The sequence below is a fragment of the Pelobates fuscus genome, chromosome 9 (assembly GCF_036172605.1).
Source record: "Pelobates fuscus isolate aPelFus1 chromosome 9, aPelFus1.pri, whole genome shotgun sequence".
Lineage (NCBI taxonomy): Eukaryota > Metazoa > Chordata > Amphibia > Anura > Pelobatidae > Pelobates > Pelobates fuscus.
In genome coordinates this window covers 53,077,300-53,094,468 of record NC_086325.1, presented here as the reverse complement: position 1 = coordinate 53,094,468, position 17,169 = coordinate 53,077,300, and the positions used below count along the sequence as shown (strand labels likewise).

At 40.3% G+C, this 17,169-nt stretch overlaps 1 protein-coding gene across 4 annotated transcripts in view; it reads left to right on the top strand.

The window, feature by feature from the left end:
• Window positions 1-17,169, top strand: part of MTMR1 (myotubularin related protein 1) — a 72,766-nt gene that overhangs the window by 36,737 nt on the left and 18,860 nt on the right. For all 4 annotated transcript variants that reach the window (XM_063431969.1, XM_063431970.1, XM_063431968.1 and 1 more), the window contains 6 exons: window positions 766-954; window positions 2,530-2,715; window positions 4,936-5,142; window positions 6,928-7,020; window positions 8,690-8,803; window positions 15,732-15,908. In XM_063431969.1, coding sequence (XP_063288039.1) covers window positions 766-954; window positions 2,530-2,715; window positions 4,936-5,142; window positions 6,928-7,020; window positions 8,690-8,803; window positions 15,732-15,908 — 966 coding nt within the window. The remainder of the gene's footprint in view (window positions 1-765; window positions 955-2,529; window positions 2,716-4,935; window positions 5,143-6,927; window positions 7,021-8,689; window positions 8,804-15,731; window positions 15,909-17,169) is intronic.

Here is a 17,169-nt window from a genome sequence, read left to right as displayed (position 1 = left end):
TGAAAATCACAGTGAGAGCACGCAAGCGTCCATAGGAAAGCATTATGAATGCTTTCCTATGTGACCGGCTGAATGCGCGCGCAGCTCTTGCCGCGCGTGCGCATTCAGCCGACGGGGAGGAGAAGAGGCGGATCGGAGGAGGAGAGCAGGAGGAGAGCTCTCCGCCCAGCGCTGGAAAAAGGTAAGATTTAAACCCCTTTCCCCTTTCCAGAGCCGGGCGGGAGGGGGTCCCTGAGGGTGGGGGCACCCTCAGGGCACTCTAGTGCCAGGAAAACGAGTATGCTTTCCTGGCACTAGAGTGGTCCTTTAAGACAAGTGGTAGTTACAATCCCAGATGGCAGCTGAAGAGTGTAATTCCCACTAATTTCAGGCGTCACTTGTACATGTATGTCCCAGAGCTGCTTCACAATAAAGGGCTCCCCTTAACTTGCACACTACACTAAACTTTAACCTCTACACAATACTATATGGTAAGAAGTAACATTTATATTGTATATACTGGATATAATGCGGTCTCGGCCTTCTGGAAAAATGTTATATTATTTTGATGTTTCCTGAATACTTTGGCATAAATTTTGTTCAAGGCAACTTAAATACCTATTTTGATGTATTTTAATGTCCGTTTAAACCTCCTTAAACTGTGGTATTTCTTTTCTTTTCAATTATTCTGCACCCTAGTGAGTGGACGACAGACTCTTGCATTGATGTGTGTATTGTGTACAGACGTAGTATGGGCTGTTAATGTACCTGCGCCTCACATTTTAGGTGTTATCATGGATTCATCCCGAAAGCCAGGCCACGATAACTCGCTGCAGCCAGCCGTTAGTTGGCCCCAATGACAAGCGTTGCAAAGAGGATGAGAAATATTTGCAAACGATAATGGATGCCAATGCTCAATCACACAAACTTGTCATCTTTGATGCCAGACAGAACAGTGTTGCTGACACTAATAAGGTACGATTGATAACACTAGCTTAAAGTGAACTTGTCATGACCGATTAGCCTGAACACCAAATGGCAACAAACACATAATTTATCTTAAGGGTAAATTATCTATTTAATTTCTCTAGGAGTATGCTTACCTCTCTTACTTTATGTCAGACTTGCCATAATAAGAGTTTCACCTTGCTCACACCCCGTTATAGCACTATTGTCCCTGCTTGAAGATTTCCATCTCTGTGATAGCGTCAGTGTCCGCGCAACAGCATCCGTCATGCAATTCCCGTATTCCAGCAATAATTGGCAAGCCAGCTTGCTATAGGGATCGCAGGAGAAGTATGTCTTTTAATGTACACTTGTGCTGAAGTGGGATTCTCAAGGTATGGATTTAAGATCTTGCCTACCTAAAAGAAGGCCTCTGCCATCTCCACTTTCTTAGGACAAATTTAATGTAAAGGAATACAAGAGTGTCAGTTATACAAATATGTATTCCTGACAATTCCGTCTGAGTGACTGCCACTAGAAGTGTAGATAGCCAGCAATGTAAACACTGCCTTTTCGCTGAAACAATCCGTTTTCCTGGCACTGCAGGTCTCCTTTCCCTCCCAATCCCCGGTTGCTGAAGGGGTGAAAACCCCTTCAGTAACTTACCAGAGGCAGCAACATGTCCCACGTCGCTGCTTCTTCCTCCGGCATGCGGATGTCCAGCGACGCTCTAGCACAGGTTTTCTGTGTTGTGGACAAGGAAGTGCCCTTTTGTGGCTGTCTAGTAGACAGCCACTAGAGGAGGAGTTAACCCTGCAAGGTCATTATTGCAGTTTATAAAAAACTGCAATAATTACAGTTGCAGGGTTAAGAGTAGTGGGAGTTGGCACCCAGACCACTCCAATGGGCAGAAGTGATCTGGGTGCCTGGAGTGTCCCTTTAAGGCTGCAGGGACAAACTGTAGACTCCAGCACCATTACATTTAACTGCAGTGTCCTTTTAATTTTATTTCTGTTTGGATGATTTGCGGTCTATTCTGCTGGGAGAAAGCAGCAATGTTTTTATTTCATTTATAAATTGTAAGATATTGCAGATACATCCTCTTCTCTTCATTGCTTTTGTTATACTGTGCAAGTGTAGTTTCACCTAGAGTTCCGGTTTGCTTTGAGCAGCATGGTGGATAGCGTAGAATTTAATGGCAGTGCCAGGCCATTCTACCTACCTGCAGATATTAGACCATCATCAAATGTTTCTTTTATAACCCTTTACTGAAAGTAGTATTGAATGCAAGTCTTTTATTTTCTTTATAATCTCTCTGCTTGGGAAATAAGATATGTGGTGTTTTAGCATTAATAATTCTTGGGCAGTCACACCTTACAATAGTAAATTCAATTTAATTCCTGGATTCCTTACTGGCAATTCAGGTGATCAATTCATTTGACAAAAAGGATTAATATTTGATTAGAACTAAGTGATGGTCAACCGCATATTAATAATACAAATTATCAAACTAAATTCTAGCATTATTTTAAAGCAAATCTTATGTGTAGAAGCAGAGGATGCAAACAGATTTTCTTTTTACATTGATTGTTTTACAATCTGCAGGCAAAAGGAGGAGGGTATGAAAGTGAAACCGCTTATCCAAATGCCGAATTAATCTTTTTGGAGATCCACAATATTCACGTGATGAGAGAGTCTCTCCGCAAAGTGAAGGAGATTGTTTATCCATCTATAGATGAGGCACGCTGGCTGTCAAATATTGATGGGACACATTGGCTTGAATACATAAGGGTAAGCAATGTACCCAATCTTGTATGAAACTTTAAAAAAATAAAAAAAATTTAATCAGTAAGAGAAAATATCTGAGTGTGAACATGATTTCTATTTTCTAAAGGGAATCATTTTTGTAGACTTCATTTCTTGTTTGGTGTGTTTCACATGTGAGGGTGAGTACGGTTTGGTTATCTTTGTGTGTCTTTTATGTTTTGTATTATATGCTAGATAAAGGTTCCAGAGGATTTCCTGAAACATTCCTCTTTAGTTGTGTATGCATAATCTAATAATATCCAGTTTTCAATGTCTTCCAACACATAATTAATTTGTTTTTCTAATCTGTTTTTATTTTGTAGTATGTATGTATGTATGTACAGTGCCTTGCAAAAGTATTCACCCCTCTTGGCATTTTCCGTGTTTTGTTGCCTCACAACCTGGAATTAACATGAATTGTTTGAGGATTTGCATCATTTAATTTACAGAACATGCCCACAACTAGCAAAATTTTTCAATAAAAATTATTTAAAAATTATTTGAAAAGAACATGCCCACAACTTTGAAGATTTTTTTTTTAATTTAATTTTATTTTCTATTGTGAAGCAAACAACAAATAGGACAAAATAACAGAAAAGGTCAATGTGCATAACTATTCACCCCCCTAAAGTCAATACTTTGTAGAGCCACCTTTTGTGGCAATCACTTATCCAAGTCGCTTTGGATAAGTCTCTATGAGCTTGCCACATCTTACCACTGGGATGTTTGCCCATTCCTCCTTGCAAAACTGCTCCAGCTCCTTTAAGTTGGATGGTTAGCGCTTGTGAACAGCAATCTTTAAATCTGACCAGATTTTCTATTGGATTGAGGTCTGGGCATTGACTAGGCCATTCCAACACATTTACATATTTCCCCTTAAACCACTCAAGTGTTGCTTTAGCAGTGTGTTTGGGGTCATTGCCCTTCTGGAAGGTGAACCTCCGTCCTAGCCTCCAATCACGCACAGAGTGGTACAGGTTTTGCTCAAGAATATCCCTGTATTTAGCACCATCCATCATTCCTTCAACTCTGACCAGTTTCCCAGTCCCGGCTGCTGAAAAACATCCCCACAGCATGATGCTGCCACCACCATGTTTCACTGTGGGGATGGTGTTGTTTGGGTGATGTGATGTGTTGGGTTTGCGCCAGACATAGCGTTTTCTTTGATGGCCGAATAGTTACATTTTATTCTCATCAGACCAGAGCACCTTCCTCCATACATTTTGGGAGTCTCCCACATGCCTTTTTGCAAACTCAAAACGTGCCATTTTGTTTTTTGCTGACAGTAATGGCTTTCTTCTGGCCACTCTGCCATAAAGCCCAACTCTATGGAGCGTACGGCTTATTGTCGTCCTATGTACAGATACTCCAGTCTCTGCTGTGGAATTCTGCAGCTCCCTCCACGGTTACCTTACGTCTCTTTTGGTTGGCTGCTGTCTCTTGGCAGGTTGGCTGTTGTGCCATGTTCTTTACATTTGGTTATGATAGATTTGATGGTGCTCCTGGGGATCATCAAAGATTTGGATTTTTTTTTTTTTTTTTTTAAATAACCTAACTCTGACTTGTACTTCTCAACAAATTGTCCCTTACTTGTTTGGAGAGTTCCTTGGTCTTCATGGCAGTGTTTGGTTAGAGTTGCCTATTGCTTAGGTGTTCACACCTAAAAAAAGGTGTGTGTGTATATGTAATGACAGATCATGTGACACTTTAGATTGGACACAGGTGGACATCATTTCACTACTAATTATGTGACTTCTGAAGGTAATTGGTTGCGCCAGAGCTTTTTATGGGCTTCATAACAAAGTGGGTGAATACATACGCACATGCCAATTTTCTGTTTTCTATTTCAAAAAAATTGTTTTATGTATATATTTTTCTCATTTCACTTCACCAACTTAGACTATTGTGTTCTGATCCATCACATAAAATGTATATTAATAAAACATTGAACTTAAAGCTGTAATGTAAAAAGTCAAGGGGGGGGGGGGAAATCTTTTTCAAGGCACTGTATGTATGTATGTGGCCTCTAGACTGAAAGCTCGTTTGAGCAGTCGTTATCAACCTATTGTTCCTGTGACATAATGTAATTGTCTTCTTTGTTGTTAAATTCCCACCTTTTATAATATTGTAAAGCACTGCAGAATTAGTTTGTGCTGTGTAAATGCCAAAAATATTATGCACTTTTATTTTTATTCTTTTTTTCAGATGCTTTTGGCTGGTTCAGTGAGAATTGCAGACAGAGTTGAATCAAGCAAAACGTCAGTGGTTGTTCACTGCAGTGATGGGTGGGATCGAACGGCACAGCTGACCTCTCTAGCTATGTTAATGTTGGATAGCTATTACAGAACAATCAAAGGGTTTGAGGTTCTTATAGAAAAAGAGTGGATAAGTTTTGGCCATCGATTTGCCATGGTGAGTTTTGGTACCATTGCTACAAGACTATGGTGCTTATATGCTGGTGATTAACAAAAAAAATGAGATGCATGTTGGTTCATTCTGAATTACAATTGGCAGTAAGAAAAATTCATGCATACTTACCATAATTTTATTTACCTGAATGGATTAATGACTGCATCACTATTTGGTAGTTTGTGCCCTTTGGCTGATTGCACAGGAAGGAAACCACAAGTTTAAAAGAGAGCCCCCTCTATCTGTGTGTGTCTGTTTTCGATACAAGCAAAAGTAAACCAATAGATGATTACTGTAACTTTATGACTCCATCCATAATCATCTGACAGAAGATCAGATTCCTATCAATGTAGTCTTCTGATTTTTTGAAATCGCTCTTGAAAGAGTATTTCTTTTCCTGTGGTCCATGATGTGTAGGATTAAAGAAAACCTTGTGGTTACGACAATGAAACTAGCCAATAGTCAATGGAGTGGTTTGCATCCAGGAATCCTAGAAATCTGTAAAACATGGTCTCTGCTCTAGATAACGTTCACATAAGTTCATTAGAGCCACTAAAGGACCCATTTACCTTTCCATGAGAAGCTTTTCCAAACCGATCTCATTTCAACCCTTACTTGGTCAATGTTACCTGTTTTCTAGTTGATGCAGTCTCTGTAGATATGGCTGACCAGACTATGAGTTAGGTTGATGCTATCCACGGAGTCCTTTCTAAAGGAAGACATTCTTCTCCGATGCTCTCTTCATAACTGCATACAAAGGCAGCCCAAACACTAAATCACCCTGAAAAGACATTCAATTGGAAAACTCAGGAGTAAGGGAGAATATGATGCTTCAAAAACAAAACTTAAATAAACCAAATTAAAACCTCTCATCATGCTTTATACGCTGATGCCTCAGGATAGCTACAGATAATTCGTACATATCCAGATATGCAAAAGGAACCAACTGCCAGTGCTCTACCAGTAAGTAGGATGAAGAACAGTCTCCTACATCACACTGTTACTCTATAGCTTACTACCTGCAATCTAATAAGAGAACACCATTCACCAGGATGCTTTAAGGAGCTGAATAAAAGAAAAATAATTGCAGATCCTGTCCTGTTAGCCACAAATAGATGAAACAAGACTGATGATAAAGTGGACATTCTTATAATATTATGTATCCCATCAACCAACAAGGACGGAGCTGGCCATGAATGATGCTGCCATGGAGATATATCTTCTATTACCGGGAGAACATTTAATTGTCTCTATTCTCCTTTAAACAAACTAGTGATTAAAATACTCTGTTTAATAAGGGAAGTTCAGTGAATATTTCTTAAAGTAAGAGGTAATTGGGAATATTCCATTGGAATTCGTAGAGTTCTCTCTGTTTTCAGAACTTTGTAATTAAATGGATTGTGTATATGTAAGCGATTTCTTTACAGCCTCTTTATGGTATCAAGATGGTTGGGAAGAGGGGTTCATCCTCGTGTACCTTACATAATACATGTACTCCTCAAAAGTAGTGTGATTGTCTCTTTCACTCTCCATTTTCTCATTAAAATGATGGGCTAACAAAATAAATATATATATATATATATATATATATACACAGACACTTGGTTGTGTACTTAATCTAATTTGCTGCCTGGTCACGTTTTGGGATTCTTTTTGAGAGTATAGAAAGATAAATAAAGATATTGAACTCTCTCTCTAATCTCTATTTATATCTCCAGTAACGGTAATAATAATGTTGTATTAAATACGTAATATTAATGGGTGATGTCTTGTAACCTCACATCACAGAGAGTGGGCCATGGAGATGACAATCATGCTGATGCTGATCGGTCGCCAATTTTCCTCCAGTTCATAGACTGTGTGTGGCAAATGACAAATCAGGTAAAAAGCCGTTAACAGTCGTTATTGTTGCAAGAATCATGAGCAGTTTATCCAACACTGTACATTCAGGAATATAATGGGGTTTTTAAAATGTATTTGTGAAATCCAAGTTAGGGAACAGATTAAAACATTTTTTTTTTATTTTTTTTTTATTTTTTTCTTTAAAGATAACAGCCTTGTTGGGGGAGTGGCTGCCAAGTGGGTCTTTGGTGAAAAGCATATATTGTTTTTGTTTTTATAAAAATAACTCTGTGACCCCCCAAATCAGTTTTCCGAAAGTATCACCAGTCCTTGTTTTAGTAGTGCGGATACAAAGAAAACCCTATTAATGACCCTCAAAGTCTGGTTTGTGGTGAAGCAATGGGACTAGGGCATCAAATTTGTTTTTCTAAATTAAATCTAATTCAGTTTTGTATTTTGATTTTCTGCCTTAAAGTTCATGTTCTCAATACCCAGTGATTGCATTACTATAAATTATTTTACATGCCCTGATATATGTAGGGAAGAAGCATTCTTTATGTTCTCTCCCCCATTTTATGACACAACAAAAAAATCATGCTTCTCTCTATTAGTGACAGATTAAAATGTTCATCTTACAATTAAAATAAACAAGACCTACTTGCCAGTTAATATATGGCATATCTGTTATTTTCCTTCCAGATTAGATGCAATGCAACAAGAGGGATAAAACCTAAATCAATCAAATAAAAAAAATCTCGTCGTGCTTTATACGCTGATGCCTTAAGATAGCCACAGATAATACGTACATATCCAGATGCCATTTCCTTGTTGCAGAAAAGGCAGACAGAACTGTTTACAAAAAAATATTAATACTCTAAAATACCCCAAACATACCAATGCCTGTGTTGTCTGCCTGTTTTCGGCAGGGTAGGTAGGGGTGACTTTTTTGTTTTCCAGGTGAGGTGAGATGGCTGCAGCTGGGGGGAGGGGCCTCCACTTGTCCATGAGATCATCTGATTGTAGACTTGGCTCTTCCCTCTTCGAGCATTTGGAACGCTAGCCGGGTGCCTCGTTCCACTCTTTTTTAAAAACATCTGCACAGCCTGTGCCGTATGTTGTGCACGCTGCTTGGAGGTCCTTCAGGTGGAGCCCAAGTACTGGTTGCAATGCATGCCACCTAGAGGTTATGATTTGCTTTGCGCATACACAATGCAATCTCTGTGCTTTCGCGGCAAATTCAAACAAGGCAACATTTTTTTACTTACCGTAAATGTATTTTTGCTTAAGATTAGAGGCAGTGCACTTCGAATTCCCTAACCATTTTAATAAATAGTTTTTGCACGAGTTGGCTTGTGTACTTTCTGTGGCATTGGTATGTATGTATGGTATGGGGGATGGCTTTCATAGTATTAAAAGGAGGATGAGGAGGGACTCAACCTTTTTTAAGGTTTTATTTATATATATATATATATATATATATATATATATATTATAAAATCTGCCTGCCTTTTTTGCCTCAAGGAAATTGTTGCACTGCCTCTAATCTTAAGGAAAAATACATTTACGGTAAGTAAAAAATATTGTTCTTCTTGGTTAGAAAAACAAATATTAGAAGAACCATCCATCTTGTCTATTAAGTAAAGCTAATATATATATATATATATATTCTAACCTCCCTCTCTCCCTTTTTTTTTTTTTTTTCTTCCAGTTTCCTGCAGCTTTTGAGTTCAATGAACTCTTCCTCGTCACTATATTGGATCACCTTTATAGCTGTCTGTTTGGAACTTTTTTATACAATTGTGAGCAACAGAGAATGAAAGAGGTATGTTCTGGTTTGTTTGGTTTTTTTTTTTCTCCTCATATTTTTCTACATTATTATTGTAGGGTTTGGGGGTGATGGTGAAGACTATTTGCTATAGGTTATGTCTGCATGAATGATTTACAAATGCTTACTTATGCCTGCAAATAGCCAATCATGCTTTGAGCACTAAGATCTATGTAGAACTTGGCACAGATCTTACTTTTTATAACTTTATAACTATAGTTTAACTTTGTGTGTGTGTGTGTGTGTGTGTGTACATACATACAAGAACACGCAGAAGACACTTTTTTCTCATTTACGGCAAAGTGTAAACCATTCCATTGTAGGAATACATGATAGTAGTGTACGCGCCAAAGCAGGCTTGCTAGTGGAAGTCAGGATATGGTAAGCAGTGCCGATGTGTTTTAGGCACATCATGGGATGGAATGTTGGAAGCAGCAAACAGAGCATGTTTGTTTCCTGTGGTGGTTGTAGATTAATTATATTATTTCATCTACAACAAATTTTTAAATTCTTTGAATAATCTGTGGCACAATAGTGTTTTATTTTAGTCGTCCGTTGTGGGATTCTGCTGAAGTTGTTTTAGAATAATCTAATTCCGAGGAAGCAACTTCTGCTAATACTGTGCGAATACATTGAAGTTCCTTGAAATGAATATTTTCTTCACTCTGTGTGATCTCAAGCACTTTGCAGAAAAGTACTGTCATTGCTCGATTGTGAGCTCACAGGCTGAATCCTCTGTTCCTTTTAAATGAAAGTGTTAATCATTTGCTTGCATTTCCTTTTGTACAGTGCTGTGGAATTTGTTGGCACTTTATATAAACATTAAGTAATAATAAACTCTGGTGGTCCAATGGGTGTGTCCTGTGTTTTTCACCTCCAGTTGTTGCAAACCACTTGTACTTCTCCTTCCTGTATGATACTTTAAGTGAGTTTAGCACAGCCACAGTAACTTGTGCAATCACTCAGAGCCATATCCAAAGAAATAAGTATAGTTTTCTGTAAAGCAAACATGTCAAACTTGCGGCCCGCAATGAATGTATTTGCGGATCGCTTGCCCTGGGGCTGCTTTGTGCTGTGGCTGCGACCAGCCGCTAGACAAGAAAGATATTTCCAGTCTAATTCTTGTCTTCCGTCCCACTGACGCAACTGGAGAGCAGGCCAACCACTCCCCCTTCCCTCCTGCTTGGAGTGCCAGAGGAGTGTCTAGCCTGCTTGTGGAGAGAAGAGCAGAGCTGTGATTGGAGGACAGGCGGCTTATCTTAAGGTAGGGGAAGAGGGGCTGGGAGTACATTCCTGTGTAGTGTGTTAAAAGGGGGAAGGGAGACAGTGTGTTAAATTGAGGAAGGGGGACAGTGTGTTAAATTGAGGAAGGGGGACAGTGTGTTAAATTGAGGAAGGGGGACAGTGTGTTAAATTGAGGAAGGGGGACAGTGTGTTAAATTGAGGAAGGGGGACAGTGTGTTAAATTGAGGAAGGGGGACAGTGTATTAATTTGAGGGAGGGAGGGGGCCAGTGTATGTATTTGGGGGAGGTAAGTGGGCCAGTGTATTAATTTGGGGGAGGTAAGTGGGCCAGTGTATTAATTTGGGGGAGGGAGTGGGCCAGTGTATTAATTTGGGGGAGGGAGTGGGCCAGTGTATTAATTTGGGGGAGGGAGTGGGCCAGTGTATTAATTTGGGGGAGGGAGTGGGCCAGTGTATTAATTTGGGGGAGGGAGTGGGCCAGTGTATTAATTTGGGGGAGGGAGTGGGCCAGTGTATTAATTTGGGGGAGGGAGTGGGCCAGTGTATTAAATTGGGGGAGGGAGTGGGCCAGTGTATTAAATTGGGGGAGGGAGTGGGCCAGTGTATTAATTTGGGGGAGGGAGTGGGCCAGTGTATTAATTTGGGGGAGGGAGTGGGCCAGTGTATTAATTTGGGGGAGGGAGTGGGCCAGTGTATTAATTTGGGGGAGGGAGTGGGCCAGTGTATTAATTTGGGGGAGGGAGTGGGCCAGTGTATTAATTTGGGGGAGGGAGTGGGCCAGTGTATTAATTTGGGGGAGGGAGTGGGCCAGTGTATTAATTTGGGGGAGGGAGTGGGCCAGTGTATTAATTTGGGGGAGGGAGTGGGCCAGTGTATTAATTTGGGGGAGGGAGTGGGCCAGTGTATTAATTTGGGGGAGGGAGTGGGCCAGTGTATTAATTTGGGGGAGGGAGTGGGCCAGTGTATTAATTTGGGGGAGGGAGTGGGCCAGTGTATTAATTTGGGGGAGGGAGTGGGCCAGTGTATTAATTTGGGGGAGGGAGTGGGCCAGTGTATTAATTTGGGGGAGGGAGTGGGCCAGTGTATTAATTTGGGGGAGGGAGTGGGCCAGTGTATTAATTTGGGGGAGGGAGTGGGCCAGTGTATTAATTTGGGGGAGGGAGTGGGCCAGTGTATTAATTTGGGGGAGGGAGTGGGCCAGTGTATTAATTTGGGGGAGGGAGTGGGCCAGTGTATTAATTTGGGGGAGGGAGTGGGCCAGTGTATTAATTTGGGGGAGGGAGTGGGCCAGTGTATTAATTTGGGGGAGGGAGTGGGCCAGTGTATTAATTTGGGGGAGGGAGTGGGCCAGTGTATTAATTTGGGGGAGGGAGTGGGCCAGTGTATTAATTTGGGGGAGGGAGTGGGCCAGTGTATTAATTTGGGGGAGGGAGTGGGCCAGTGTATTAATTTGGGGGAGGGAGTGGGCCAGTGTATTAATTTGGGGGAGGGAGTGGGCCAGTGTATTAATTTGGGGGAGGGAGTGGGCCAGTGTATTAATTTGGGGGAGGGAGTGGGCCAGTGTATTAATTTGGGGGAGGGAGTGGGCCAGTGTATTAATTTGGGGGAGGGAGTGGGCCAGTGTATTAATTTGGGGGAGGGTGTGGGCCAGTGTATTAATTTGGGGGAGGGTGTGGGCCAGTGTATTAATTTGGGGGAGGGTGTGGGCCAGTGTGTTCAAGTGGTCTGAGGAGGGCAGTGTATTAAATTGGAGTGGAGGGAGGGGGGCATTGTATTGAAATTAGGGGCAGTGTTTAAAATGAGGGAGGGGCGGTGTATTAGATTGGGTCTGCATGGAGGTGCTGAACGCTCCACGTGGAGATGCTGATTGGCTGCGCAGCTTTTGCCTCACATCCACAATAGCCTCCCAATGCTTTCCTATGGGAAACATTGGATTGGCTGAGATCGTCAAGTTTGATGATCTCAGGCAAAGTGAAGAACACACTCAGAGGATTTCAAAATCAACAAGTTAACGCAATTTGTATTTTACAGCTGTGCAACAGCATACTTTCACCATTTCTGTCCCATTACCAAACTTTTCTTACTATGTCAAGGTAGTTGGACTGAAACATTGGTTATATGCAAATACATATGTCCCTAAAATAAATTTGCTCTTTTGTTTACTTTGCAGCCCTACGAGCATGAGGACGTCCAGTGTCAGGCAACTTTTTGCCCACATAAAGTTAAACCTTGTTTATTTGGCCCGTGTTAGCCCTTGAGTTTGACATGCTTGCTGTACATCTGGGTCTAGCAGCATTGTGTGACATGCCAAGGCATCAGTTGTGTGAGGGATAGCACTAGTTTCATAGGTTGATGACCACTGGTTCAAATTATATTGTGAACGCCAATTCATAATCACCCCATGCCTTACTAACCTTTCCCTGCAGCTGTGCATGAAAAACAAGCAATTGTTGTCTGCAGGCTGCACTCTCATGTTACTTGTATCCGACAGAAACATTCCAGATTCCTAATGTCTGCTCCGTAACATCACATCAGAAGAGGGCGATCAGAGCCTAATCCGGCAGCTCACTATAGCAGCTTATTACACAATATTTGGCATCTCTTCCTTTAACAAATGATTGCATTATGTCTGAGTTCTTGTTTCTCAACAAGATTTGATGTGGCAGCTTTTTTTTTTTCATGAGCACTAGATGGTCTGTCTCAACACTATGGGCCTTGCTAAATATTTTTTTTTACCAGGATAAAAACTTTCTACAGAAAGCAATCATAACTGTGCATCCCAAACAAACCAGTACTATTTTTTTAAGTTAAATATTTGCAGCAGCTGCAGTTTATAGATAAGGTACACTCAGGTCTTTTTTTATTATTTGGAAGCTGTGCTTCACAAACATTTAATGCGATTTTGCAGGCCAGACAAATCATAAAGCAGCAATTTAATTTGTTGAGTGTTGTCACTTAGGAGGCAGACATGATTTACCTGGACTTAATGGATAGAATCTGATCTTATATGGTGACATGCACAGCAGCCTCTCGAAAGTTAGCAAGTGCCATTGAAACCAGTACAGTGACTTATGGCTAGCAGTGAAGCTGCTGTTAGTGTTAGGAGAGCACAGCTATAGCCATCTTTACATTCACTGTGCCTAGATTAGATTCCACACTACCTCACTAGCAATGCCTATGAGAAGCTGCCATTGTCATTTCATTCTTGGGTGAGCGCAACCTGGTGTACAAAATGGTTTGGGATCTCCCTGAAATGGCACGAGTGAAATAAATTGTGTTTTTGACCGGAGTGCATGCTAATGTAGGGCACATTGCAGGTGGGACCAGGGGGGCTAGATGGTGGTTTTAACACTATAGGGTCAGTAATATATGATTGTGTTCCTGACCCTATAGGGTTCTTTTAAATCTGAGTACTATGCAATTCCAGCTCGTCATAAAGGGAGTGTTTGTTTCTGCATTACCCAGGCGGCTTTTTTGTTAACATTGAGCCATATTCTTTGTAAACTACCCTGGTAATGCTGGCAAAACACCCCTAATGACCCTACTAAACATCGAGGTTTGACCACACTGGACCTGGATGTCATGTAATTATAGATTTGCCTCGGACCCCTTGCTCATTGTGACGAAAGGATTATAGTCTGCAAACCAAGGCTTTAGAATTGTATAGTTGCTATTTTTCCTGTGACATAATTTAGGTGGAAGTGTTTGGGGGAAGGCAGTCTCCAGATTATCAGAAGAGCCTCGGTTTATGTCCGAGCCTTAAAGGTTTGGTATTTAAACCAACAGACAGAGCCAATACACTTGTAGGCAGCACTACAACTACCCTGAGCTCTTGTGGTTATGTGGTTTATTGTCTCTTTAAGCCTTTTCCAGTCGCGGTGCAGAGCGTTAGATGGTTGGACAGTTTGCTGTCTATATTGCAATGGAATATACAAAACAGATGTGAAGTAAGCACTCAATATCAAACGAAAGCTAGCAGCATTTCACCAACAAGGGGTTCCCTGATCCTCGTGAAGTATACAGTAAAAGCAAAATATAGGAGGTGATCAGCGCTTATAATAGATATACATACGGTAAATGTGTAGTTTCTAGCATATAAATCTATGAATATAAAACAAGAGAATTAATAATGGTGCAGTACAATTGGTGGATATTGTACTCCATCTATATCATTTCTGTATATGCCATTCCATTGGAATTATTTGTGTTTTTTCCATATGATGTCTGCACAACTCTGATATCAAGCTCACTTATAACCATAGACGGGGATTATTCCGTCCCGGCCTCCTTATTAGAGCTGAGACAGCGCTATAAAGTGTGCATGTGCAATTTGCCCATATATACTCCCTCAATACCACCAATTCTACTGCACCATTATTTCTCTCTCGTTTTATATTAATCGATTTATTATGATATTTATATAGCGCTATCAAATTCCGCAGCGCTTTACAATGGGTGGACGAACAGACATGTAGCTGTAACCAGACAAGTTGGACACACAGGAACAGAGGGGTTGAGGGCCCTGCTCAATGAGCTTACATGCTAGAGGGAGTGGGGTAATATGACACAAAAAGGTAAGGATAGTGTTAGACTAGTGACAGTTGCAGAAGAGGAATCAGTCGGGAGATATTAACAGTTTAATTGATACGCTTTTAATATACTAGAAACTACATCTGTACCGTATGTATATCTATTCTAAACGCTGATTACCTCCTATATTTTGCTTTTACTATGTTGCAATGGTTAGCGATGTGGACAAATAAAGAAAGCAAAGATAATGTTGTGGGCATCGGTTGTAAATTCCACTTCCTGTGTGATACTTTATCTTTAACAAAGATTTTAGTATCTTGCCTTGGCTGCCACAGCACATACCCATACATCCCAAATGTCTCCCTTTCAAACCTTATCATTTTTTTTTATTATTTATTTATTTATTTATTTTAAACATCAGAGCTAGGTAGGTGTATCTCCATTACTCAATTTGGATTTTTCTTCCATTCCATGTTCATCATTTGTTCATTTCTATCATTATTCTTCGTGATTTTCACCTTTACTTATCTTTTCTACCTTTACTTCACTTTATTATTTCAGTTATCTATTTCTATTTCGCAGCGACTGCATTTTTTATTTTTTTATTTTATTTCTTAAACCTATGTGTCCTGAATATGAAATAAAATAATCAGTCTATCGATATCAAATATTTCCCCTGCTGACAAATGATCTGCAGGCCCAGTAACAAATGAATATGTAATGCTTGTTATAGCTGCAAGCCTACACCCCATATTTTACCACAAGATGGAGCTGAATGTATGTGGTCATGATTTCAGGGATCCGATTTTATTTGATTCCCTCCCTTCCTAATGACTTGTTTTCCATGGAATCAGATGTGGGATTTTTTTTTTCTTTTTCTTGTAACCTCGCAGATCGTTAAGCTGTAGAACGCAGCTGGGAGAAATTCCTCTATGTATGGCCATTTCATTTTATTTCTCCTGTACGGGTATGTTCGAGCTTTTTCCTCTGCACATGTTCTTTGAAGAAACACTAATTTTTATTTTTTTTTGCTTAAACAAAAGATGTACATTTTTTCCCTACAGATGTCAAATTCCTACACTACATTAGCAAGTTGTAGGTTGTGAAAAAATATCAAACACTTTTTAAAAAAAAATATTATTTTCCTTTAGGAAATCCACACAAAGACCATATCTTTGTGGTCCTACATTAATAGTCATGTGGATGAATTTACAAACCCATTTTATGTGAACTATGAACACCACGTGCTGTATCCCGTTGCAAGCTTGAGCCATTTGGAACTCTGGGTTAATTACTACATTCGATGGAACCCTCGAACACGAAGTCAGGTTAGTTCTCCCATTGTCCATGTATGAATCAGTCTTGCTATTGTGCAACGTACACTTTGTTTTAGAGATCTCTCACCACACAAGTTAAACAGAATGTTAACATGTGTATCTTAAGTTTCTTAATATGGCCGTTTCATTTTCGTGGCCGTTTGTGATATGGACCCTAGTGTCAACAGTTTGAACCTAAATCATCCTATCTGTCACCAACATGAGGTATAAAAAACTGTTTATTGATACCAAACCATTTTTTATGTATTAATAGATCGATTCAAAATGTTTCTTCCTCCTTTAGTTTTTTTTTTCTCCTTTTCTATTAGCCATCTTTATATCAATAATGTCCTCCTAGAGGTAGAGTGAGTTATTACTTGTATTTTGTCTGATTGCCCTGCTGAATGTAACGTGGCTGAGCCACATTGTATCGGACATGACAGCGACTACTTATTAAAACTTTCATTTTCTATAAAGCTAGTGTGTGTCTGTTTCTTGCAGTATATATTAATGTCTTCATTAAAGGAGCACTATAGGGTAAGGAACACAAACATGTATTCCTGTTCCTATAGTGCTAAACCCACCATTTAGGTGGCTTGCTTCCCATTACCACCCCCTTAAAAGGAATTAATGCTCACCTTATTTCCATCGCTGGCCTCGCCCCGTTGGTGACATCATCAAAATTGCTGCTTTTTTGCCAATCAATGCTTTACCACGGGGAAAGCACTGCATTGGCTAAAATCGGTATGGGGGTTGGGCTATACATCATTTAGGCCAATCAGCACTTCCTCATAGAGATGCATTGAATCAATGCATCTGTATGAGGAAAATTCAGCGTCCCCATGCTAAACGCCAGTGCTGCCTACTGTGCAGCACTGAGCCAGGAAGCACCTCCAGTTGCCATCTGATGAGTGGCCACTTGTAGGTGTCCCTAGGGGCAATGTAAACACTGCCTTTCTTTTTTTCTTTTCTTGTAACCTCACAGATCGTTAAGCTGTCGCACACAGCTGGGAGAAATTCATCTATGTATGTATGGCTATTTTATTTTATTTCTACTGTACGGGTATGTGCCAGCTTTTTCTCTGAAAAGGCAGTGTTTGCATGAAAATGCCTGAAGGCAATGATTATACTCACCAGAACAACTACAATAAGCTGTAGTTGTTCTGGTGACAAAAGTGTTGTGCCAGGACTACAGTGATATCATTGGATGTGCCTAACTAATAGCTGTGATTAGTTTAATCACACGAAAGCCGTAATAGATTGTTTCATTCAT